At 31.6% G+C, this 27177-nt stretch overlaps 1 protein-coding gene and 1 long non-coding RNA gene across 3 annotated transcripts in view; one reads left to right on the top strand and one right to left on the bottom strand.

Annotated features, from left to right (window-relative positions):
- The window catches only part of LOC114343671 (USP6 N-terminal-like protein), a gene marked incomplete in the record, with an annotated part of 143926 nt that overhangs the window by 16070 nt on the left and 100679 nt on the right, over positions 1-27177 (top strand). For both annotated transcript variants that reach the window (XM_050661831.1, XM_050661830.1), the window contains 2 exon segments: positions 14938-15145; positions 21354-21706. In XM_050661831.1, coding sequence (XP_050517788.1) covers positions 14938-15145; positions 21354-21706 — 561 coding nt within the window.
- Positions 1043-5986, bottom strand: LOC126892328 (uncharacterized). Its single transcript, XR_007700789.1, has 2 exons — positions 5599-5986; positions 1043-1106 (listed from the first exon to the last, which is right to left on the bottom strand). It is a non-coding gene; the product is annotated as an uncharacterized LOC126892328 (long non-coding RNA).

A 27177-nucleotide genomic window follows, 5' to 3' on the forward strand; every position in this document is an offset into this window, starting at 1 on the left:
GTCAGCATTCTCAGGCGATCCGCAGAAAATTGACCTGCCGTGCTTTACACAGCAGGTGTACAATAACGCTGATTTTAACGTACATACAACCGACGAATACCACACTTTTCACATCATCTGTGGCATTTTTTTGTAAGGCACCAAAACATGCAGTAGCTCCTAAGCAATCCATTCCTCGGATAAAACAGAAACCCGCGCGAGGTTTATGGAAGTCAGGGAGCTGTTCAACTAATTCATTTTAAAAGGACAAAACCTCAAGGTTTATTAGAAATCAAGATAACAGATCCGAAGGAAATGTTCATACCAACCGAAACTGTGACTCCATCTGTGCCTGATCTTCTGTGGCTCTAAGGGAAAAGCAGAGACATTTCCGGCCTCTTAGGACGGAATGGACTCATGGAAGCTGTCACAAGAAACATATCATACCTATGAACTAACATTTATTATTTGTACAGAAAACTAGGAGAAATTTATCAAATGACAGCATTCTAATAAAAAATAAAGTTTTGGAATGTAAAAAGTGGGTTTTGCCGAGACCGTTAAAAATTGGCAATTTTCAACTTGTATTTTAGACCGAACGGTATGTCTGAAAAAAAAAGTAAATAGTGATATTTGTAGATAATTTTAAGTACTTTAATTTCTGTTAACAGACCATTTACTAATAATTAATAGTTTTCGATATTTGAGGAAAAAAGCTGAAATTTTTCGCTTTTTTCGCGATTTTTTCAATGTTCCCGCAAGAAATTTTGTCCGCAAACCTCATATTCGGATTCAGCAGCCCAAAATCCATATTGGTATGATCTACTTTTTATTGCTTTAATATCACTTAATCTTTATTTGATCACTCCAATTAATTAATCAATTATCCAATTGTCGCAAATCATACAAAAAAATTAATAAAAAATCTCAGGGTGCCTTTTTATAATACAAAAAAAAATATCTAAATTATCTTATGTTATACTTATCTTCTCTCGTGGTTTCAGTATCTCTTAGTTGGTTCTAATCGGGAAAAATTATTAGGAAAAGGAATTAAATAGAAATATAAAATAAGCATACAGAATTTTATTATCAAAATCAATACTCTAAAAATCGATCAAATTTAAAACCTGTGGACACAGCTGTCCGAATGAAATTTTTACCACTTAAATTTGTTCTAGTTACAATAACAATTTATCGGTTTGTTCCCGATGACTTTGATAAAACAAGCTAAACAAACAAATTTAGGTATTCGCAAATCTACCTATACTTCCTATTTACTTTTTGAAATATTGGAATCTTAATTCATATGCTTTTACTCAAAATTTTAGTTTCCGAACATAAAAATATCTTTCACATAAATTGACTGACCTTTTGCTTCACTCACTCTGATGTCTTCTCTTGACCCAAAACAGCTCTCCCTCGTTGATTATGTTAGGCTACCCATCAAAGCCCTCTCCGTTCTCAAGCTTCAAATCTATCAGCATACCAGCACCAATTCTCCAACAAAACACAAACTCCAAAAAATTATCTCCTCTCCTTCTCACAACTATACAGAATCAAAGAAGTATTTCGTCTCAATTTGATCTGTCTCTCGTTCCACTTTTCAGCTCTATTCTCCACTATCAAAACACCCACTGGTACTTGCTATCTAACTATCCACGAAAACGTTGACTGCTCTTCAGCAATGCCAATCACATAATGAATTCCTCTTTTTAAAACTAAGTCAACATTCAAACAAAACTTCCCCATTCCATACTCAAACTTATGACTTTTCGGAAATTATAATTATCTAAATATTCCTATCATTAAACAAACATATTTAAAATTCCAAACTTTCTTTACCTCAATTTCCTAAGAACTAATTACTGTGGCATGCATAACAAAACACCGTTATAATCTCCAAATACCCTGAACAATTATGGTCTATTCATATCATTTTCTTTCCTAATGTTTTATTTTTCAGGAAAAACTTACTAACGATAAATCACTTCTTAAAAACTACTTATAATAAATAGTTACAAATCAATATACAGGGTGGATCAAATTTATGTGCCCGCGTTACATCAAGAAAAATTAAAATTTTTATTCTATCTTTGATTGATCGATTGATCCACAATAACATCCCCGCCTTGTTTTGAGATAAAATCGTTTTTAATAAGTGCAACGAAAAAATGATTTTCTCTCGACAACAACAGTTTTCTCTTATGTCAAAATATTTATTCACGATGAAAAACAATTGCTTCCTTTGTCCCAGTGTCTGTACTTATATGGGATTGGGTACGTTTTCGATCGAAAATTTTCTAATTCTTTAACCTCAAATGAATGCTCATACTTTTTGGTTACTCTGTTTTCTTCATTTATTAAATTTTCATACCCCCTAAATATTACACGCAGTTCCTTCTCCTTTTCTTCTCCCCATATCAATTTTCTTTCGTTTTCTTCCGATTCTTCACACATGTTTATTGTGTATTCTGTCTCCTCCATTTTGCATACTTCTTCTTCAAATACCACAGTTTCAATAGTATCTCTTTCGCCTTCTTTTTCTATTCTGATCTCTTCTTCTTCTGGGCTCATCTCTTCTTTTGAGGAATCCCAAGCTTCATTTTCTTGTGTCAATCTTTTTTCTTCTTTTTCTTCTTCAGGGCTCATCTCTTTTTTCGAGGAATCCCACGCTTCATTTTCTTTTGTCAATCTTTTTTCTTCTTCTTTTTCTTCTTCTGGGCTCATCTCTTCTTTTGAGGAATCCCAAGCTTCATTTTCTTTTGTCACTCTTTTTTCTTCTTTGGGCTCATCTCTTTTTTCGAGGAATCCCAGGTTTCATTGTCTTTACTTATCTTCTGCTGCTTTCTCCTCTTTCTCCTCTGTCCTTGCTTCATTGCCAAATTCATTTCCATCGTTTGTTTTTTTGTCTACATTATCCTTTTTCCGTTTCTCATGTTCCTTGTCCATTTCCAGAATGTCCTGTTCTTCTTCTTTTTCCTCTGTAATTTTCATCGTATTATTTTTGAAATCTATCACCACATGTTTTTCTGACAATTCATCCACTCCTACGATCATATCATGTATCATGTTCGGCATTATAACACATTGTAGTGCATACAATTTCTTGCCCAATCGTATCCTTATTCGTATTCCTTCATTTATAGTTGCCAAAATCCGTTTATTTGCGCCCACTAAATTTACCCTGGGAATTTTGTAAATTAAATTCGTTAAATCAACCTCTTCTATTAATTTCCTGTTAATCAATGTAATTTCCGAACCAGTATCAATCATAATTTTAATCGGTTTCTCATTGATAAAACCATCTACAAATTTTAAATTTACTCCACTTCTTTTATCATTATTTCCTGCTAATTTAATAAATTCCTTCGGGTGACAAAAAATTCCTGTTTGTTTTTTTTGTGTTTAGTGAGCGCCTTCGTGAAAAAACACTTGCTGTTCTTCTTTGCTTCTTCTTTCGTCGCTTTGTCTCTCATCCTCATATTCGCTTATTTGCGTATTGTTTACCGCTCTTCTATTTTCTCTCGGTCTGTTGGACCCGTATCGGTTTCCACGATTTTCCTGTTCATTCCTTCTATTATCATTTCTGTCTTCTTGATCTGTGCGGGTGTTATTTCCATTTTGATTTTCTCGATATCTGTCTTCGTTCCATTGTCGATTTCTTTGTTCATAGTTTCCTCTTCCATTGTCTCTATTTTCGTTTTCACTCCTCGGAATAAATTCTCTTCTTGTATAATCTCTCCTAAAGTTTTGTCTTCTATCTCTATAGTCTTGATTTTCGCGTTGTCTATAATTTTCTTGCGATCTTCTTATTTCTCTTTCTCTCATTCTTGCTTTCCGTATTTGTAAAAATTGGCACAAACTGTCGATATCTTTGTAGTTTTGTAATGTTATGTGATCTTCTAAGGTATCTTCAAAATGTCTGGCTATTAGTTCTACTATCTGTTCGGACGAATAATTGTAGTGTAGGTGTTTTGCATTGTTGTATAATTGTAGCGCGTATGTTTGTTCTGAAATACCCATTCTATCATGGTATCTCCCATTTTGCAACTCCTTGTTTATTTCTAGCTGTTATATTTTCTCCCAGAAATAACTCAGGAACTTTTGTTCGAATTTGTGCCAATTGTCCAATTCTTTTTCTTTGCTATCAAACCATAAACTCGCCTCATCTTTAAGATGGTTCCTTATCGTTTCTTTGGCTGTTTCGAAGTTACCGATGTATTGTACTTTCTTTTTTAAATCATTTATGAAAATTACTGGGTGTAATTTTTTTACATCCCCGCCAAATCTTATTTTCACATCCTCTGTACTATGGATAATCGTTTCCCTTCTTTCTCCGAAATTCTGTTGCGTCTTGTTTTCGGTGACTTGTTTTTCTATTTCTGTGATTCTTTTTTCCACTTCTTCTCTGTCTACTTGAATAGCATTTTCCAACTTATTTTCCAAATTTTCTAGTTCCTTTTTCTGGCAATTTAACTCCTCCATTTTATTTTGAATTTTCATTTCTTGTTCTTTCATGTGATCCTTCATTCTCATTTCTTGTTCTTGCATGTGATCTTTAATTTTCATTTCATACTTTTCTATGCGTTCCTCTGTTGTTCTCTTCTATGGCTTGTTTTGTTTCCTTCCGATTTTCTTGCATTATTCTTTTTGTTTCATCCATTGCTTGTTTTGTTTCCTCCTGATTTTTATCCATTTTATCCATTTTCTTTGATGTTTCTTGCTGATTTTCTTGCATTGTATCCATTTTCTTTGATGTTTCTTCCTGATTTTCTTGCATTTTCTTTGATGTTTCATCCATTTTTTGTGACTGGAGTTGCATCAGTTGTAATAATTTATCTATTCCTGATAATTCCTGTTGTTCTGATGCCATGATTGTTGTTTCGAAAATGTCTTCTTGTTCTATATGTTCTTCTTGTTCCAAATGTTCTTCTTGTTTTTTGTTTTCTTTGCTTTTGCTTCTGGTTGTTATCGACATGTAGTTAAAATTTATCCCCGCCTGATACGAAATTCGAAAATACCTTGTATGCTGTAGAGGCCAAAATTTTTATCTCCCCAAATATAATCAATTTATCACACAAATTTTCAAATTTATCAAAATTCAAATCAATCAAAAATAAAATAAATATGCAAAATTGTACCTAGATAAAAATAACTCCAAACAAAATATTTCATAAATTTTAAATATATCAACTTTTTCCGACGGGCAAATAAATTTTCCTTCACCTGTTTTTCCGTTTCCTATCCCTTCAAATTCACAACCAGAGATACTTTCACGCTACACGTTGGTTCGCCATGTTGTTATGATCTACTTTTTATTACTTTAATATCACTTAATCTTTATTTGATCACTCCAATTAATTATTTAATCAATTATCCAATTGTCGCAAATCATACAAAAAAATTAATAAAAAATCTCAGGGTGCCTTTTTATAATACAAAAAAAATATCTAAATTATCTTATGTTATACTTAAGTATCTTCTCTCGTGGTTTCAGTATCTCTTAGTTGGTTCTAATCAGGAAAAATTATTAGGAAAAGGAATTAAATAGAAATATAAAATAAGCATACAGAATTTTATTATCAAAATCAATACTTTAAAATCGATCAAATTTAAAACCTGTGGACACAGCTGTCCGAATGAAATTTTTACCACTTAAATTTATTCTAGTTAAAATAACAATTTATCGGTTTGTTCCCGATGACTTTGATAAAACAAGCTAAACAAACAAATTTAGGTATTCGCAAATCTACCTATACTTCCTATTTACTTTTTGAAATATTGGAATCTTAATTCATATGCTTTTACTCAAAATTTTAGTTTCCGAACATAAAAATATCTTTCACATAAATTGACTGACCTTTTGCTTCACTCACTCTGATGTCTTCTCTTGACCCAAAACAGCTCTCCCTCGTTGACTATGTTAGGCTACCCATCAAAGCCCTCTCCGTTCTCAAGCTTCAAATCTATCAGCATACCAGCACCAATTCTCCAACAAAACACAAACTCCAAAAAATTATTTCCTCTCCTTCTCACAACTATACAGAATCAAAGAGGTATTTCGTCTCAGTTTGATCTGTCTCTCGTTCCACTTTTCAGCTCTATTCTCCACTATCAAAACACCCACTGGTACTTGCTATCTAACTATCCACGAAAACGTTGACTGCTCTTCAGCGATGCCAATCACATAATGAATTCCTCTTTTTAAAACTAACTCAAACTTCCCCATTCCAAAGTGCCTAGCCAATCAGAAACATTTATCTCCCCACCTTCCTGTCTTTACATTCGAAAACAAAACAGTCATTCTTTCAAAAACATTCCTACTCAAACTTATGACTTTTCGGAAATTATAATTATCTAAATATTCCTATCATTAAACAAACATATTTAAAATTCCAAACTTTCTTTACCTCAATTTCCTAAGAACTAATTACTGTGGCATGCATAACAAAACACCGTTATAATCTCCAAATACCCTGAACAATTATGGTCTATTCATATCACTGTCTTTCCTAATGTTTTATTTTTCAGGGAAAAACTTACTAACGATAAATCACTTCTTAAAAACTACTTATAATAAATAGTTACAAATCAATATACAGGGTGGATCAAATTTATGTGCCCGCGTTATATCAAGAAAAATTAAAATTTTTATTCTATCTTTGATTGATCGATTGATCCACAATAATATATAATGAAAGAAATCAGAACTACCCCAAAACTTTCCTAGTCAAAACACAATTTTATTGAATCAAAGTTGATTTCCACCAAAATTTCTTCCAATCATTCATCTAATAATATATTATTTTCTTACTCCATATTTTGTTGTATTTTAATATTTTAATTCCACAAAAATTAAACTAATTTGATTATTGTTTGTGAAATATTGTTTAAACAGTTGCATATGTTTAAAAATAATAAACTTTTATTCTCTAAATTAAAATATATGAACAAAGAAAGTTTTTGCTAAAAAACGTGTAATTTCAAAGGACAGAGTATGTGTAAACACAAAATACACAAAGTAAACACAAAATAAAAACTTTTATTTTGTAATAAACAAATTTATTTATTTATATCGAAATGTACTAAAAATTAAAATTTATTAATCATTATAAATGGTCATTCGAATGTCCAATCAGAGCAAACGTATCCGCTGTCCTGCGCGTAGCACCCAACATTAATATTTATTTAAAAAAATTCCTGACGCCGTGGTAGTTAACCGATTTTAATTTTGGAAATTTAAAATGAAAGGTAAAGTATTCATCTATACGTAAAAAAAATTTTAAGTTGCGGTCTGCTTTATTTTTAGTCCTGTAACATTTTGTAAAAAATGATTTTTTTTGCGAAAGTTGGATTGCAAAATTTATTTTGCAAAATCTATTAAACCAATGTTAATGAAACAGTATTGTTTTATTATACTATACAGTTTCCCTGGGTGAAATATGAAGGTCCTACGTGTAGCATAAATGTTTGAAAAACGTAAAATGCAAATACTTGTTTTTTTTTTATGTTTTTTTCACAATTATTGCAATTTTGCAACAAGGGTGACAATTTTTAAAAATTTTATCTAATTGTATATTGCAGGAAATATAATTATGCAACTTTTATGGCAATGCAACATTTCTCGAAAATGAATACTTTTAAAGTTATAATCAAAAAACGAAGAAAAAAATCGAATTTTTCCTTAATTTTTTGAGATTTTGATTATTTAAACATAAGAATAAGATAAGAATATAAGAGTATAAGAATAAGATGGCTGGGACATGTGCAAAGATTGGAAAACCATAGAATGACCAGGATGATATTGAACAGGAAACCAGCAGGGAAAAAAGGAAAGGAAGACCCCGTAAAAGATGGTTTGACAGCGACCAAGCAGATTTACGAGAATTAAAAATAGATAACTGGAGAAACAAGGTATTAGACAGAAGAGAATGGAGAGGAGTAGTAAGAAGAGCGCAAGAGAAATTCTAACAGAACAATGTGCCATGAATTGTAAAATGAGAGCTATATATATGTATACAGTGATGAGCGCGCTAATAACCGGCAAAATAGCGCAAAAGATGGAAAACACATTAAGTTGTGAGATAAAAAGAAATGAAACTAGTGGAGGTGGGAGATTTAGCGATAAAAACCTAAAAATATACATTCTATTTATTGTTTCCCACCTGTAGACGTATTAGAGGAGTATGTCAACTAAAACTGTCACTGTGACAGTGGCAGTTGCCAAACTCGTCCGATATGTCGAAAGATGGGAAACAATAAATAGTATAATGTATGTTTTTCGGTTTTTATCGCTAAATCTCCCACCTCCACTAGTTTCATTTCTTTTTATCTCACAAACTTAATGTGTTTTCCATCTTTTGTGCTATTTTGCCGGTTATTAGCGCGCTCATCACTGTATATTTATATGGTGTATTTTTTAATAGACAAATTAATATTGTCTATAGGGTGAGGCAGATAAAGGGCCTATTAGAAATATCTCGAGAACTAAAGGTAAGAGAATCATGAAAATTGGAATACAGGGGTTTTGAGGTATGAACTATTTAATGAAAATATTTTGGTCTCTTTGCTACTTCCGGTTATACCGGAAGTTGATTGTAACTTCGTTTTTTTTAAATGGGACACTCTGTATATTTTTACATTTTTGAATTCTGCTCGATGTCTTCGTTCTTAAAATATGAGGTTTTGTAATATTATACAGGGTAGTTTAAAAGATAATTACAGTTTTTTATAAATTTTGTAGCAAACTTCACATCCTGTAGAATTGTACTGATTTGCTATTAGAAACTTTATTTATGTTAAAATGATTTTAATATAGTCTAGTATTATTAAAAATTATTAATATAGCGAAATGTTTAATTTTAGTTTACAGGGTGGGTCGAAACTCGGAATGATCATTTTCTGAGTTTTCTTAAATGGACCACCCTGTATTTTAGTATTGTAATGAAATGATATTTTATAGTACTTTTTTTTATTTCTTAAGCATTCCCTATACCTAACTGCTTTAATTTGTAAGTTAATCGTAGTTCTTTAAGCCATTCTAAGCAATTCTTTAAACATTAATTGCAACAAAAATTACGTGAAATTTTATTAGGATTGCGGTGAAAATATTCAATCATAAATAATTTTTTGAAAATAAATACCTGTTAATCTAGGATGATCCTTAAATCATTAAAAACAAACCATAGACACTTAGATTGCGAGAACGTTCATACTAATATGCAGATTCTCAGTGACACTAACATTTAAAATTCATTTTAATCATTTACAATAGTTTTTGTTCGATCAGATTTCTCGTAATCTAAATGTCCAGTTCGTTGAAACCGCTCTAGTAGATTATGAAAAGTTTCTCTTTTTGGTTGTCATCTATCATGGAGTTGCTGATGATAAATTCTTATTGCCAGTAGCACATTTTTATTTGTTGTACTATCCTAGAACAAAAAACATCTGAATCAGTTCCTCATTAGAAAAATTCATATTAGCAATGGTAGCAAAGCAACTGGAACTTCAAAAATAGTAGAATGTTTAAGAAAAGCTTATTTTAATTTAAGCATATTTAGTGTCAAAGTCATAGCCAACTAGATAGAATATTTTATGTTTTTATTAATATTAAACACACCAACAATTTTAACTACGTAGGTATTTTGACATATCAACCAGTGTTAATAAATGAAGGGTCAGTTGAGATTAATATGTGTTTATTTTCGAAAAATTATTTATGATTAAATATTTTCACGGCAAACTTAATAAAATTTCACGTAATATTTGTTGCAATTAATGTTTGGCTTAAAGAACTACGAATAACTTACAAATTAAAGCAGTTAGGTATAGGGAATGCTTAAGAAATAAAAAAGTACTATAAAATATCATTTCAATACAGTACAAAAATACAGGGTGTTCCATTTAAGAAAACTCAGAAAATGATCATTCCGAGTTTCGACCCACCCTGTATACTAAAATTAATCATTTCGCTATATTAATAATTTTTAATAATAATAGACTATATTAAAAATTATTTGAACATAAATTGGGTTTTAAATAGAAAATCAGTACAATTCTACAGGGTGTGAAGTTTGCTACAAAATTTATAAAAAACCTTAATTATCTTTTAAAGTACCCTGTATAATATTACAAAACCTCATATTTTAAGAAAGAAGACATCGAGCAGAATCTAAAAATGTAAAAATATACAGGATGTCCCATTAAAAAAAACGAAGTTATAATCAACTTCCGGTATAACCGGAAGTAGCAAAGAGACCAAAATATTTTTATTAAATAGTTCATCCTCAAAACCCCTGTATTCCAATTTTCACGATTCTCTTACCTTTAGTTCTCGAGATATTTCTAATAGGCCCTTTATCTGCCTCACCCTGTATTGTAGATATGTATAGTAAAAAAATGTAATTGTGTTTTTCACGCCCAGGGCCTACATGGCCTGTTGAGTAAAATAAATAATAAAACAATGTTCCGGACCTTTTTGAGTGGGAGGATAACTCAAATATTATAATATAATATTACTCATATATAATATTACTCATATAATAATACTCATATTATGAGTTATTTTCAAGCAATTTCTGCAAAGAAATATGAGTCACCTCTCAACATCCAAATGTACTAATATTTTTACAGATGCGCTCTGGTCTATATATCATATAAACTTAAACGCATACAAATCCTAAAATTGTAGATTGTCTTTCTAAAACGGTTTTAATTTAATCTCTCTAGTGTTCGATTACAAATTCTTTTTGATAAAATTGGCATCACCGCGCTAAAAACTTTCATAAGGACTGCATTGCCTATGTTCCCTATACTGTAAAGTCAAGGTGGGACGGACTATAGTTCTTTCCATCTCTCAATGTTACTTTTCTTCAGGTCTTCGTACACACTGTCCTTCCATCTTTTTCTTGGACTGCCTTGCCTTCTCTTTTGTATTGGTCTTCGTGAGAGTACCATATTTGGCATTCTTTTACTTCCCATTCTCTCGATGTGCCCCAAATATCTTATTCTCTGTGCTTTGATCGTCGTCGTGATTGTTGGCTCTTTATACAGTTCTTCCAATCCTTTATCGGTTCTTCTTCTCCACTGACCTTCTATTTTCTCACCTCCATATATTGATCTTTGCATTTTCTCTCCCATATTTGTAAAAGGTCTGTTTCTGACATTTTCAGCACCTATGTTTCACATGCATATGTTACTATAGGTCTGATAACAGTCTTATAAATTCTGATTTTTTGTTTTTCTTGATATGTATTTGGATTTCATTAATGTTCATAATGCTCCATACTTTTTATTTCCTTTAGCTATTCTTGCCTTTATCTACCCTTCCTCGTGACCATTTTCATCTATTTTGGCTCCCAGGTAATTAACTTCTTTGGCTCTTTTGAACAAGTAGGTATGTTTTTTCTCCTTTTATTTGTACTATGGTTTGTTGTAAACCAGGAGGAGTAAACTAAAAAGACAGATTCACACCCAAGAAAGTCACTAGAAAAATCACCAAATACATCTTCTTTTTTGGTTGATCATGTCGCTAAAGAGTTCAAAAAACAACTGTCTTTTGGATTAAATATGAATATAAAAGTAGACTAAACATAGTCGGTTCGCTAAACTCAGACACAACTGGCTAATGATTTTAGTAAGTAATTTTAAAAAATAATTACTAAATAGTTAGTAATTTTGCCAATTTTGACAAAATTGGCCAAAAACAAAAAAATTACCAACTTAAATCACTAGCCAGTTGTGTCTGAGTTTTAGGCTATTGATTATGTACTATAGAAAGGAACTACAACGTTAACGGGGTTTTATTATTTCATATGGTCAATGAATCTCTATGTATGAAAAAACCGCGGAGTGCTACCATTTAAAGGGGTGCGTTTTTGAGAAATGGGTGAATTAGTCCCTGGGCACAGGTTACATTAGGGTGAGTTCTATGCACTTTTGGTACAAATACGTCTACATAAAAATTGTTCCTGGTTAAATTTACTTTCTAAATATAACTTTTTAAAGTCAACTTTTTTTTACAAAAATATATTCAAAAGAAAAAGCACAAAGAAACCCAAAAGAAAGAAATTTTGTTTTTTGTCCCATAACTTTTGTCCACGAGGATATAGGTATAGACATTGCTTCACAGCAAAAAAACTTACATATTTTGTCTTTAAAATGATGTTTGGTAGAGGTCATTAGGATGTACAGTTTTCGAAATATGATTTTTAAAAGTTCGCCACTCACAGCAATTTTGGGCAATTTTCCTTGTTATTTCGCAAATATTGTTCTGTAACTTTTTTCTACGTAACTTTAGGTATATGCAATGGTACATGTAAGAGGAATAGAAATCAATTACCTTTAAAATGGTCTACTGTATAATGTTGTACAACTTCTTTTAAAGAGGTTATCTTTTTCAAGACTTTATACTTTTAACGAGTTTTTACATTTGTTACGATTATTTTTTAAATTTCCCATTATAACTTTTTTTCTATATACTATATATTATATAATAAAAAAGAAAGCTTATTCTGTTTACTTTAAAATGGTGTATTATAAAAAATTCTAGGGTTATTTTTGAATAACATATGCTTTTTCAAATTGTAATAAGTACTTGCAACGATTTTTCGTTATTATATTCCTCATTATAACTTTTTTATGTGATTGTGTGTTATGATTGAATCTTATTTTTTATAGGTAATACTTTGGATCCACTTGACTCGGCCGGGCCAACTTCAAAATATGGATTAATTCCAATATTTACTGTCAAAGCTCCTGCACCACAAGCTTTGCTTGAAAAAATAGCATGTAAATGTAATAAAGGATGTACAAAAAACTGCGGTTGTAGGAAGATAGGAATTAGTTGTTCAATATTCTGCAAAGGGTGCATGTGCATGGGTACTAATTGTGGGAACTCTAAGATAACTGAGGTGTCAGAGGAAGATATTAAAGCTAATGCTAAGGAAGAGATGGACTTTGATTTTGAAAATTTTTTAAATGTCAACGTTTAAATAATTTTAACTAAAGTTATGTTTTTTAATACTAATGTTTATGTAATTTTTGTAAAAGAAATAATTTTAAATAATACAGGAAAAAAAAATCAAAGAATCACTCGGTTTCCATTATGTATTTAAATATAGGTGATACACCATTTTAAAGAACAGAAAGTAAGCCCTCTTTGTTGCGCAATATATAGATAGTATTGTATATTCATGTACAAGAAAAAATAAGTTATAACGAGAAATTTCAAAAATAATCGTAAAAAATGTAAAAAATAATATTTTTTTTATATTAGGTATTATATAATATATTATATAATAATTTTATTTTATTTTTATATTATATTATAAAAAAATCGTTAAAAGTATAAAACCTTGAAAAACCATAATCTCTTTAAAAAAAGTCGTACAACGTTATACAGTAGACCATTTTAAAGGTAATTGATTTCTATTCCTATTACGTGTACCATTGCATCTACCTAAAGTTACGTAGAAAAAAGTTACAGAACAATATTTGCGAAATAACAAGGGAAATTGCCCGAAATTGCTGTGAGTGGCGAACTTTGAAAAATCATATTTCGAAAACTGTAAATCCTAATGACCTCTACCAAACATAATTTTAAAGAGAAAATATGGTAGTTTTTTTTCTGTAAAGCAATGTCTATATATACCTATATCCTCGTGGACAAAAGTTATGGGACAAAAACAAAATTTCTTTCTTTTGGGTTTCTTTGTGCTTTTTCTTTTGAATATATTTTTGTAAAAAAAAGTATCTTTGACTTTAAAAAGTTATATTTAGATAGGAAATTTAACCAGGAACAATTTTTATGTGGACGTGTTTGTACCAAAAGTGCATAGAACTCACCCTAATGTAACCTGTGCCCAGGGACTAATTCACCCATTTCTCAAAAAAGCACCCCTTTAAATGGTAGCACTCCGCGGTTTTTTCATATATAGATGTCCATTGACCATATAAAATAATAAAACCCCGTTAACGTTGTAGTTCCTTTTAGCTATCTTATTTTGAATATAATCAATAGCCTATTTAGCGAACCGACTATATCTAAGCATTTAAGGAATAATGCAGAAAACACAAAAAATCTCTGATATAACTTAATTAACCTATGAAATGCCAGTAGGGTCAAATTTCATAAATATCATTAGTGTCAAAATTTCATAACAGTGGAATAAACTTGTCTGAGGTTGGACCAATTACAAACAAGCATTACAGCGTGGTAAATTTGAATTACTCCTCTTGGTTTAAAAACAGACCATAGGATGTTATTTTCTTTTTCTTTTTGGATCTCTCACATTATCATTTACTTTGTCTTTTCTTCATTCATTAGTTCCAATTTTTTGGCTTGTGTTGTGTTTTTCATTAACTTTTGTAGTTTTTTCTTGCTTGTTGCTAATAATGCCATATCATCTGCAAATGCTATGCATTGGTGGCAATTTTGAAATATCATTTCTTGCATGTTTATTCTGCTTTTCCTGATTATTTCTTCCAATATCAGATTGAATGCAGTTGTTGATAGTCTCCTTGTCGTACTCTTTCCTTGGTTTCAAACTTTTTTGATGTATACCTTTTCCATGCTATTTCGTTTGTAGTGTTTTCCATCATCATCTTTTTACCATCTTGACAATTTTACTTGGTATCCCGAATTCTTTCATCAGTTGGTACATCTGCTGTCTGTTTACTGTGTGGTATGCCTGCTTAAAGTCGATGAACAAAGCATATAGTACTGTTTTATGTTCATATAACAGGTAGTCTGTATTTCTTTTAAGGCAAATATTTGGTCCGTTGTTGATCTGTTATTTCTAAAACCTGCCTGGTATTCTCCCAGTATTTTTTCCGAATATTGATTTAATTTCTGCCCTTATCTGACTTGCTACTAATAAAGTTATAGGAATTTAATGACGTATATGTGGTGAATACTATATGTAAATTTTGAATGGCTTTTATGTACCGTGTTTCTAGATATGGCTTTATTCATGATAAACGGTTACCATCGAAAGTGGATCCACAAGAAGCCAAAAGACTTCAGATTGAAGTAGAACGGCAGAAGAAATGGCTGAAAATGCTCAAGAATTGGGATAGTCCTACAAGTAAAGAAAAAGTACATTCTAGAGTTTATAAAGGTATCCCTAATTCTCTTAGAACTGAAGCTTGGTGCAAATTATTAGAGGTAAGTGCATATGTTTGTTTTAATTATTAGTACTTGATAGACAGTCTCTGTATCTGCCATCATTTGTGTTCCAACATATTAATGGCCCTATGCTGAAATATTGTTCATTATCATCATCATCAACTTATATGTGTCCACTGCTGGACATATTGCTGGCGAGAACAAATTACTTGTTATGTATTATGACATCAAAAGATTATTTAAAGAAAAATTACTTGGGAACATCTGCAACAGAGTTGTCTCAGCAGATGAAATGAGTAATCAAATGAAATTAAAAGTATATTTATAATTTTGTTAGGAGAAATCAGAACACCTATTCCATCTTGGAATAATCATGTCCTTGTAGGTTGTTTAAAACGTTGACTACCATGATATTAAAAAAAATCAATCCTAATAGCTATGAAGCTCATGTTTCTATACTAACGAGACAACTACGTTGTGTCACGCAGCTGTTGGTCCATGATCTTCTCGATCTAAAACCTTGTTGGTCTTCTGATAATATTATAATTTCATTCAGTTATTTGTTATCACTTTATTGTTAATTTTAATGTTGTGTTTAATAAATTAATTCCCCTGTAATTCTCCGGGTCCGATTTATCTCTTTTTTTGAAGGGAGGTATTTAGATGCTTGATCTTGTGGTATTATGTTTGTTCAATTATTTTTTGGATTAGTTTTAATAGTTGTTTGGTCATATTTTGTCCTCTGTACTTCAGGAATTCATTCAATATTGTGTCCTCTCCTGGTGTTTGTTTATTTTTTAATTTACTTAAAGCCTTACCTCTCCCTCCTCAACGCTTATTGCGTCCTTGTCGCCACTTTAGGTGTTGGGTGTTCATTATCGTCACCTTTAGCAAATAGAGATTAAAAGTAGTTTGCACATGTTTCCTTCTGAATGTATTTCGTTTGTATTAGTTCGTTCATCTCTTTTCTTTGTCCTCTGATCATTCTCCCTATTTCTCATTGGCGTGCGGTGACTTTTTCGAAAGGGGCAGCGATTCAATAAGGATATAAAAATATTTTCTTAAGGGTCGAGGGTCGAGCAACTTTCCACCTGATAACACTCTGATGCGCAGGGGCTCTCTATCAGCAAAGTACTTAATTATGTGAGACGTCCTGCGTACAAGGACTCACACACTAAATCCGTGACGCGTGAATGCGTGAGGCACTCTATTCCCGCTATTTCTAGTGACTAGTGACCTATCATTGATCTGTATTGCTAGCTCGGGCCTTGAGTCCTCGCGCCGGGCTTGTATTTCTAAAGAAGAATCATATTTTAAAAAAAAATATACTCCGAGGCATTTTCCACAACACACAACTTTCACTAAAATGACACTTATTTATACTCGAGGTCTATTCTCCTATCAACTTCTGATAATTGTTGAATGCAGTCTTTTTTAATGGATAATAGGGCTAACTTTCAAAGTTTGTCTTCGCTTGTTGAATTTCTTTTAAACTCTTAATTTGAAACTTTTAATGCATCTTAATACTGCAAAACTTCGTTCAACTGATGCACTTGTGGCTGGGATAGTTAGTAGTACTAATTCACACAACTTGACCACTTCACACAGCGACTTGTTTAAACCAGTAGTTATAAAGAAATCCCAGATTTCTGGGTATTTCTTTATCATTTATGTCAGTTGTTTCATAAATGATACTTAACTGAGAATGCAAAGCTGGGATATCAAAAAATTTTCATTATTTAATCGTAATGACATAAATTCCTCTGTGGGAAATTTTGATGAATTATAATTAGAAATATTAAGATTATATATAATTCTACAAATTTTAAATCGTTAAAATTTTGAAAGCTAGAATTCATTTGTTGTAGAATATTATCAAAAGGTCTCTTTGTTTCCTCTGTTTTCTCTGTCTCCGAAATTATCAATCTTCATTCTTTTTCTTTCATGTTCAAACCCCATATGTTCAGTTTTATCCCAAATATTTTTAAACTGCTCTCGTTTTTTTAATTATCGTATTAATAAAGTCATCAATTTGTCTTATACAAAATGCAATACCATTTGATTTCTGTAAAATGTCAAATAAAAGATCAGTAAAAGGAAATATCTCTGCAAAAAATTTAAATCGAAATATTCTTTAAGCGAATGTATGTAAAACCTAAGCACCCCTTAGCAGCAGTAACAGTCGGAGCATCTCACTTTCGGGAAGGCGATACGACGAGCGCTTCCATGGCATACCAAAATTCGCGCGACTAGTGGCTGCGGTCATTGAACCCTGACCAATTTTAAAAGGGACAACTGCATGACAAGCGGTGATTTTGAGATGCGCTTCTGCCAGGAGTGGACCAAATAGTTGAATTGTGTGCATATTGAGTTCGTTCGTACGCGATTAATTTTTAATATTTTTCAATGCCTATTGGCTAAGTAATATGTAGATTATTTGGATTAGGGAAAAATTTTATTATTAAATATTAATTAATAATATATTTTCTTATATCGACGAATAAATAGGGAAGCGGCGCTTCCCCCGCTTCCATGGACCGCACGCCTCTGCTATTTCTTATTGTGTTCCGTAGAATTCGTGTTCTATCTGTTTTGAGAAGCTCTCCCAGTGTTCCCTTTTTATATGTCTGACAAAAGTGTTTGTTGCGTTTCTGATTTGTTTATAGTGGTTATATGTCCGTTGTGTTTGTTTTGTTCTATATTCTAAAAAAAAGGTTTTCTTCTTTTCTTCACATTTTATCTTCACTTCCTCTCTAAACCATGGAGTTTTCTTTTTTGATATGTTAGTATTCGTAACTTTCCTCTCACCATGTGATTCTATTACTGCATTAATTATGTTATCTTTGAGTTTTTCCCTGCTTTCCTCGATGTTATCGTTTTCTAACATTTCATTCTCAGCAATCTTCTCTGATGTCCAAAATGAATAACCATTTTCAATTTCGTTGCAAAACGAAAATACAGCCGCAACATATTCTAGTCCAATCAGAGAGTGCAGCAAGCACCTCTACCGGTTTCGAAACTTATTAGTCTCTGATCAGGAGGCACATATGCTACTCTCGCTGATCCAACCAAAACAAACCCCGGCGTGCAGTCCCGGATTGCAACGAACGAAATGGCATAGATGCCCTAGCGACAACTGCTACAAGTTTTCACTCTAATTGCATATAAAACAACATAATGCTATTCTACATCCCACCAGACTGCAAACAATGGGAACCTTCTCTGGTTACACCTCCGAGGCTTCTACAATTTGCAAGCCATACAGATGCTGAGACTAAGGAAGATGAGGGAACTTTACAATTTATAATTCACGTCCCATCTGCTCAGCGCGGTAAAGTTCCAACGAGAATGGTTTATTTCGTACTCCAATCAGAGTAAACATATAAATCCAAAATGAATATCCATTTTCAATTTCGTTGCAAAACGAAAATACAGCCGCAACATATTCTAGTCCAATCAGAGAGTGCAGCAAGCACCTCTACCGGTTTCGAAACTTATTAGTCTCTCATCAGGAGGCACATGTGCTGCTCTCCCTGATCCAACCAAAACAAACCCCGGCGTGCAGTCCCGGATTGCAACGAACGAAATGGCATAGATGCCCTAGCGGCAACTGCTAGCAAAAGACTAAGTTTTCACTCTAATTGCATATAAAACAACATAATGCTATTCTACATCCCACCAGACTGAAATGCATCTATGCAAATAATATACGTTTGGTAACGATAAAGTCATTTAGTCCAGAAAGCCACTGCGCATCCGATAGGAAAAATATTCTAATTCGGATTTTTTGCACAATCTTACTGAAAAAGGACCCCTTTTAACAAATTTGCATGTTGCCAGGACCAAAAGTTGGTCAAAAATTTTTTAAACTTTTTTTTTGTTTTTTTCCTAAAATTATTTTTTTGCATGGAACAAATTTTTTTTAGATTTTTTGGATCATTCCAAACAGAAAAGGTCTTTAATGACTTTTCTCTAAAGTTGATAGTTTTTGACATATAAGCGATTAAAAATTGAAAAATTGCCAAATCGGCCATTTTTAACCCTCAAAAACTATGTGAAAAACTGAAAATTTGAATGTTGCCAAGATAAGTAGATATTCTTTAAACATCGATTGATGAAATGCCGAAGAATTTTTTGCAATACAATATTCAAAACTCCTTTGTTTTTTAATTGCTAATCAAGCGTGCGCGACACTATTTTCCACCGTTGCATGTGTATACAGTATGGTGCAAATGAAAGAAATAAATTAGTTATTTCGTAAACCGGTGACTTTAAGGAAAAATTCCGAAACAGGTCGATTTTTATTTTTAAGTTATGATATTGTGGCATATATGGTATACTAGTGACGTCATCCATCTGGGCGTGATGACGTAATCGATGATTTTTTTAAATGAGAATAGGGGTCGTGTGCTAGCTCATTTGAAAGGTTCTTCAATTCTCTATTCAGTAATATAAACATTTAGATAATTATTTATACAGGGTGTCCAATAATTTAATTTTTTGTCAATTTGTCAAATAATTTAATTTAGTAGAAATTTTTTGGACACCCTGTATAAGTAATTATGTAAATGTTTATATTACTGAATAGAGAATTGAAAAACCTTTCAAATGAGCTGTCACATGACCCCTATTCTCATTTAAAAAAATCATAGATTACGTCATCACGCCCAGATGGATGACGTCACTAGTATACCATATATGCCACAATATCATAATTTAAAAATAAAAATCGACCTGTTTCGGGATTTTTCTTTAAAGTCGCCGGTTTACGAAATAACTAATTTATTTCTTTCATTTGCACCATACTGTATACACATGCAACGGTGGAAAATAGTGTCGCGCACGCCTGATTAGCAATTAAAAAACAAAGGATTTTTGAATATTGTATTGCAAAAAACTCTTCGGCATTTCATCAATCGATGTTTAAAGAATATCTACTTACCTTGGCAACATTCAAATTTTCAGTTTTTCACATAGTTTTTGAGGGTTAAACATGACCGATTTGTCAATTTTTCAATTTTTAATCGCTTATATGTCAAAAACTATCAACTTTAGAGAAAAGTCACTAAAGACCTTTTCTGTTTTGAATGATCCAAAAAACCTAAAAAAATTTTGTTGCATGCAAAAAAAAAACAATTTTAGGGAAAAAACAAAAAAAAAAAACGTTTACAAAATTTTTGACCAACTTTTGGTCCTGGCAACATGCAAATTTGTTAAAAGGGGTCCTTTTTGAGTAAGATTGTGCAAGAAATCCGAATTAGAATATTTTTCCTAGCAGATGCGCAGTGGCTTTCTGGACTAATTAGTTTTCGAGATATTTGAAGTTAAATATGTAACGGCACAGTTATTTTGATTAATTTATGATACGATTCATATGATTAAAATTTAAAAATTATTTGTACCCAATACTTTAAAACTATTTGGGGTATCCTTACCGTACTTTGCATAAAGTGTAGGTACTGTACACCCTATTAAATTAAGATAAATAAACGTTTTTAGCTACTACCATAGGCGTACGACAGGGGATAGTGGCTGGTTGACCCTTCCCAAATTCTACGCCACTGATGAAATTGCTATTTTAGTGTGATTTTTTGATTTTTCAATACTTTTTATGTGAATAATATACTCGTCATTCGTAACGACAAAATGATTAGTTTTCGAGATATTTCAAATTAAAAATGAAGGGACACATGACACAATACATTAATCAAAATAAGCGTGTCGTTTAATTTTTAACTTCAAAGATCACGAAAACTAATTACTTTATCGTTACGAATGAAGAGTATATTATTTTCATAGAAAGTATTGGAGAATTCAAAAATTGAAAAATTGATAGCAATTCCGCCAGTGGCGTAGAATTTGGAAAGGGTCAACCATTCACTTTCCCCCGTCGTACGCATCTGGTAATAGCCAGAAACGTTTGTTTAACATAATTTAGTAGTTTGTACAGTACCTATAGTTTCTGCCAAGTATGAAAAGGATACGTCGAATAGTTTTAAAATGCTGAGCAAAAATAGTTTTTAAATTTTTAGATAAATCGCCCTGCAACTCAATAAGTAACCACATTTTATTGAAGTGTTTTAGGTTAAATCTTCGTATTTTGTGCTAAGATTTCTCCAGTTACTATATGGACAATTATTAATGAAACACCCTGTATAATATTCAACAAACTTATATTTTAAATAAATAAAAAAAAAATGATTAATATTTTACTCACATATATGTACTCTCTATGTCAATGTTGTAGCTAGATAAAATAAAAAAGGCCAATAGAAACAAATATGTAGAAATGATGGGTTTAGCCAGAAAATACTCTACAGATGCCAGGCAAATAGATTCCGATGTAAATAGACAATTCCGAGAACATTTACATTATAGAGAGAGATATAGTATCAAACAGCAATCATTATTTAACGTTCTAACGGCTTATGCTATGTACAATTCTGAAGTAGGCTATTGTCAAGGTATGTCAGGCATCGCAGGTGTTTTACTGATGTATATGGATGAAGAAGATGCTTTTTGGGCTGTGCATATCTTACTAACGAATCCCAAGTTTGCAATGCATGGGCTGTATAAGGAGGGGTTTCCCAAATTAACTAGGTAAGTTTTTATTTTTTATCCTCATAGTAGTCATAGTCCCATTTACTCACGGTAAAATATTGCAAAACCTCCGAATTTTAAAGAATCGATTGGATTGCCATGAAATTTGGCATACGCCTACTAGCTAACATGCCAAAGAAAAAAAATGATATTGTGCCGATGTGTGCTTTTGCCATAGGTGTAAGTTTCAACCCTTCTTGGGGGTGAAAAAATATACGTTCAAAATAAGGCCGAAAGTGGATAAACTGACTAATTCTAAACAACTTTTGTTCTATAGAGTTTTTGAAGTGAAAACTTCTTTAGGGACGTTGTGCGATTTTTGGATAGGGGAAAAAGCATTGAATTCGCGACAGTCATCGCGACCGCCATTGCGACCGCCATTACGACCGTCATAGCTTATGCTATATATTATTTGTATGTATATATAAATTGTATAGAAGTATTTAAATTTAAAATAAATGTAAAACCTAATGGTAATGGGAAAATGGATTTATTTCGCGACCGTCATCTCTTGAAGTCATCTCATATTTATTGAAGTGAAAACTTCTTAAGGGACGTTGTGCACGTTTTGGATGGGAAAATGTATTAAATTGGCGACCGTCATCGCTTCGAAGAAATAAATTTTTGAAGTGAAAATTTCTTTAGGGACGTTGTGCACCTTTTAGGTGGGAAAAAAGAATTGAATTAGCGACCGTCATCGCTTCGAAGAAATAAATTTTTGAAGTGAAAACTTCTTTTGGGGACGTTGTGCACTTTTTAGATGGGGAAAAAGTATTGAATTAGGGACCGTCATCGCTTCGGTGAAATAAATTTTTGAAGTGAAAACTTCTTTAGGAACGTTGTGCACTTTTTGGATGGGGAAAAATTATTAAATTAGAGACAGTTATCACTTCGACGAAATAAATTTTTGAAGTGAAAACTTCTTTAGGGACGTTTTTGGATGGGGAAAAAGTATTAAATTAGCGACCGTCATCGCTTAGACGAAATACATTTTTGAATTGAAAATTTATTTAGGGACGTTGTGCACTTTTTGGATGGGAAAAAAGTATTGAATTAGCGACCGTTATCGCTTCGAAGAAATACATTTTTGAAGTGAAAACTTCTTTTGGGGACGTTGTGCACTTTTTAGATGGGGAAAAAGTATTGAATTAGGGACCGTCATCGCTTCGGTGAAATACATTTTTGAAGTGAAAACTTCTTTAGGAACGTTGTGCACTTTTTGAATGGGGAAAAATTATTAAATTAGAGACAGTCATCACTTCGACGAAATAAATTTTTAAAGTGAAAACTTCTTTAGGGACGTTGTGCACTTTTCTGATGGGGAAAAATTATTAAATTAGCGACCGTCATCACTTCGACGAAATAAATTTTTGAAGTGAAAACTTTTTTAGGGACGTTGTGCACTTTTTGGATGGGAAAAAATAATAAATTAGCGACCGGCATCACCTCGACGAAATAAATTTTTGAAGTGAAAACTTTTTTAGGGACGTTGTGCACTTTTTAGATGGGAAAAAGTAATAAATTAGCGACCGTCATCTCTTCGACGAAATAAATATTTGAAGTGAAAATTTCTTTAGTGACGTTGTGCACTTTTTGGATGGGAAAAATTATTAAATTAGCGACCGTCATCGCTTCTACGAAATAAATTTTTGAATAGAAAATGTCTTTAGGGACGTTGTGCACTTCTTGGATGGGAAAAAGTATTGAATTTGCGACCGTCATCACTTCGCTGAAATAAATTTTGTACTTATATAAATTACGTGTATGTATACATAAATAGCATAGGGCATACGCATTGCGTATAATATGATATAGGTATAGCACTTCTTTTTGGATGGGGAAAAAGCATTGAGATCGTAATTTATTTAATATAAGAAGTTTTCACTTCTGTCGGCACTCCCACGAGTGCCTTCAATTTTTAAATTGAATCTGAATTTTTAAATTGAATTGAATTGGATTTTAAAGAATCGATTGGACTGCCATGAAATTTGGCATACGCCTACTAGCTAACATGCCAAAGAAAAAAAATGATATTGTGCCGATGTGTGCTTTTGCCCTGGTGTAAGTTTCAACCCTTCTCGGGGGTGAAAAAATATACGTTCAAAATAAGGCCGAAAGTGGATAAACTGCCTAATTCTAAACAACTTTTGGTCTATAGAGTTTTTTCACTAAGTCAATAGTTTTTGAGTTATTTGCGAGTGAATATTTTCATTTTAAACAAAAAAACACGTTTTTAGACGTTTTTCGCAAATAACTCAAAAAGTAAATATTTCGTTTTTTTTTTCAACAAAAAAGTAATTGTAAGGGTACAAACAGAACAAGTGGGTCGCGATGGAGGTGGAGGTCGATGTCGATATCCATGTAAAACAAACACAGTATTATAGTGAATGGAAGAGAACAGAACAAGTAAGTCATGGTGGACGTTTAGCGCGAGATGTCATCCAGGATTTTTACATCTATGCTTTTGAAAATCAAATAGTCCAGAAAGCCACTGCGCATCCGCTAGGAAAAATATTCTAATTCGGATTTTTTGCACAATCTTACTCAAAAAGGATCCCTTTTAACAAATTTGCATGTTGCCAGGTCCAAAAGTGGGTCAAAATTTTTTTAACGTTTTTTTTTTGTTTTTTTCCTAAAATTATTTTTTTTGCATCGAACAAAGTTTTTTTTTAGGTTTTTGGGTCATTTCAAACATAAAAAGTCTTTAGTGACTTTTCTCTAGTTCATAGTTTTTGACATATAAGCAATTAAAAATTAAAAAATTGCGAAATCGGCCATTTTTAACCCTCAGAAACTATGTGAAAAACTGAAAATTTCGATGTTGCCAAGGTAAAAAGATATTCTTTGAACATCGATTGATGAAATCCCGAAGAATTTTTTGCAATACAGTATCGAAAACCCCTTTGTTTTTTAATTGCCAATCAAGCGGGCGCTCTATTGGCAATTACGTTTTTTCGTAAAATTGATAATAAAATAGTTATCATAATTGTAATAAAATGATGTTGGGTATCCGTAATTTGAGAAAAATTTGCATTTTTTTTAATTAGAAGGATGTAATTACATATTAAAACGTAGTTTTTAATTTCAAACAACTTTTCGTAATAACATTTTTTGATATTCTGAAATAAGGTATTTTACCCTTGAACGAAATTCGTATTTTTGGCATATTTCGTATAAAATTGATAAAATTTGATATCTGATGGTTGAGTTTTAGATTTTAGACCACGCAGACTATAATAAAAAAGTTTGTCATATGGTTCTTAGTTACGCAGACATACTGTATAAGAGCTGAAAATGTATATTTTTGTAAGCTTTTTTTATAATTATACATACCAGGGATTTTCCAAATCGTATTATTAAAATTACTTAACAAGTTGATTTTATTTTTATTTTAAAAAAATTACGGGAAATGTATTGTTACGATTAGTAAAATCTAATCATATTATTTCTAATCATAAATACGATAAACATAAAACTGCAAGTTTTTAATTAAAAAAGATAAAATGTGGCATTGCATTTCCGTAATGTATTAAACTTACAAATTACAGTAGGCGATACACTGTTAGAAAGAGTGGAGAAATGCTATTTTAGACCGAATTTTGAGAATCAACACCGATTTTATAATGAAAATTTAGGTTTAAGCTCTGTTGACACTCTTCTTCAAAATCTACCCTAAGCCGAACTGCGCTTTTGCCCTGGGGGTGAAAACAACCCCATCTACAGGAAGACAATTTTTTCAATCATAACTATGGAACTTTATATATTGACCAATAATTCTGAGTAAATTTTTTTGCAAAATTGACACTTTTCAAGGTATTTGCGATTGAAACTATGCATTTTTCATTGAAAAAACTCACGTTTTATAACCGTTTTTCATGAATAACTTAAAAAAAATATTTTTATAGAAAAAATCATTAAGAACAAAATTGTGGCTACTCAAAAAACAATGAGATTCGCGTCACAAAGTCCTAGGTAAACCTAATAACGACTGAGTTATTGCTTTTTAAAGGATGGTTATTTTCGAAGAACCTTGAAATGGAGAACCTTCAATCTCAAATTAAAAAATAAAACTTAAGACATATTTTAAAGTTCATTAAAAAATCTTTCAAATAAGCTCTGACAAAAGTCTTTTGCATAAGAACTGACTGACTTATGACGAAAATAAAGTCGCTCTCTGGTTTTTTCTTTTTGAAATGTAAAAATTAAACCCTCGTCGTTACAATCCTAATAGAAATGAATAGCTTTTCACTTGAAATTGACTTTATTTAGGTATAATTGATACGATCCATGTGATTCGACCGGTTTGGAATGCTTAGTTTAAAAAAAAATAGTTGATTAAATCGAAAATGACATTATTATAATTAAAGAAAAAGTGTATTTTTCTTAAATAAACCTAAAAGTATTCATGATACAAAAACAAAAAACAATCAAAATTTTCAGTAAAAGAAATTCTACAATTAATATTTGAAACATTTTTTCATATTATGAATACTTTTAGATTAATTTAAGAAACATGCACTTTTTTTAAATCTTAAAAATGTCATTTTCGATTTAATCAACTATTTTTTCTAAACTAAACATTCCAAACCAGTCAAATGACAAGGATCGTATCAATTATACCTTAAAGTTAATTTCAAGTGGGAAGCTGTTCATTACTATTAGGATTGTAACGACGAGGGTTTAATTTTTACATTTCAAAAAGAAAAAAGCACAGAGCGACGTTTATTTTCGTCATAAGTCAGTCAGTTTTTACGCAAAAAACTTTTATCAGAGCTTATTTGAAAGGTTTTTTAATGAACTTTAAATGATGTCTTTTAAGTTTTCCCAAAAATTGCACCACATTCGAGTTATTTGAGATTAAAGCTTCTCCATGTCGATGTTCTTCGAAATCCTTTAAAGAGCAATAACTCAGTCGTTATTGGGTTTACATAGGTCTTTCAGACGCGAATCCCTTTGTTTTTTATTAGCTACAATTTTATTCTCAATCATTTTTCTATAAAATTAATTTTTTTTAGGTTATTCATGAAAAACGTTTATAAAACTTTTTTCAATGAAGAGTTTTTTCAATGAAAAATGCATAGTTTCAATCGCAAATAACTTAGAAAGTGTCAATTTTGAAAAAAAATTATAGAACAAAATTTACTCATTATTGGTCACTCTATCGATTTTCATAGTTATTTTGATTAAAAATTTTCATCCCCTAGATGGGGTTGTTTTCACCCCAAGGCAAAAGCGCAGTTCAGCATAGGGTATATTTTGACAAAAAAATTTAATTACTACCTAAATCCAAATTTTCAAGGAAATCGACCTTGGTTTTCAAAATTCCACGAGAAAATGGCTGTCGATTGAACTATTTGGTCTAAAATATTAACGATACTTGGAATCATAGCTACGAAATAAAATATCGTACCACCCTGTATCCACCACACAACTAACATAACTATTCTCCAGAAGCTAAGAAAAAAACAAAG

The sequence above is a fragment of the Diabrotica virgifera genome, chromosome 9 (genome assembly GCF_917563875.1).
Source record: "Diabrotica virgifera virgifera chromosome 9, PGI_DIABVI_V3a".
Classification (NCBI taxonomy): Eukaryota; Metazoa; Arthropoda; class Insecta; order Coleoptera; family Chrysomelidae; genus Diabrotica; species Diabrotica virgifera.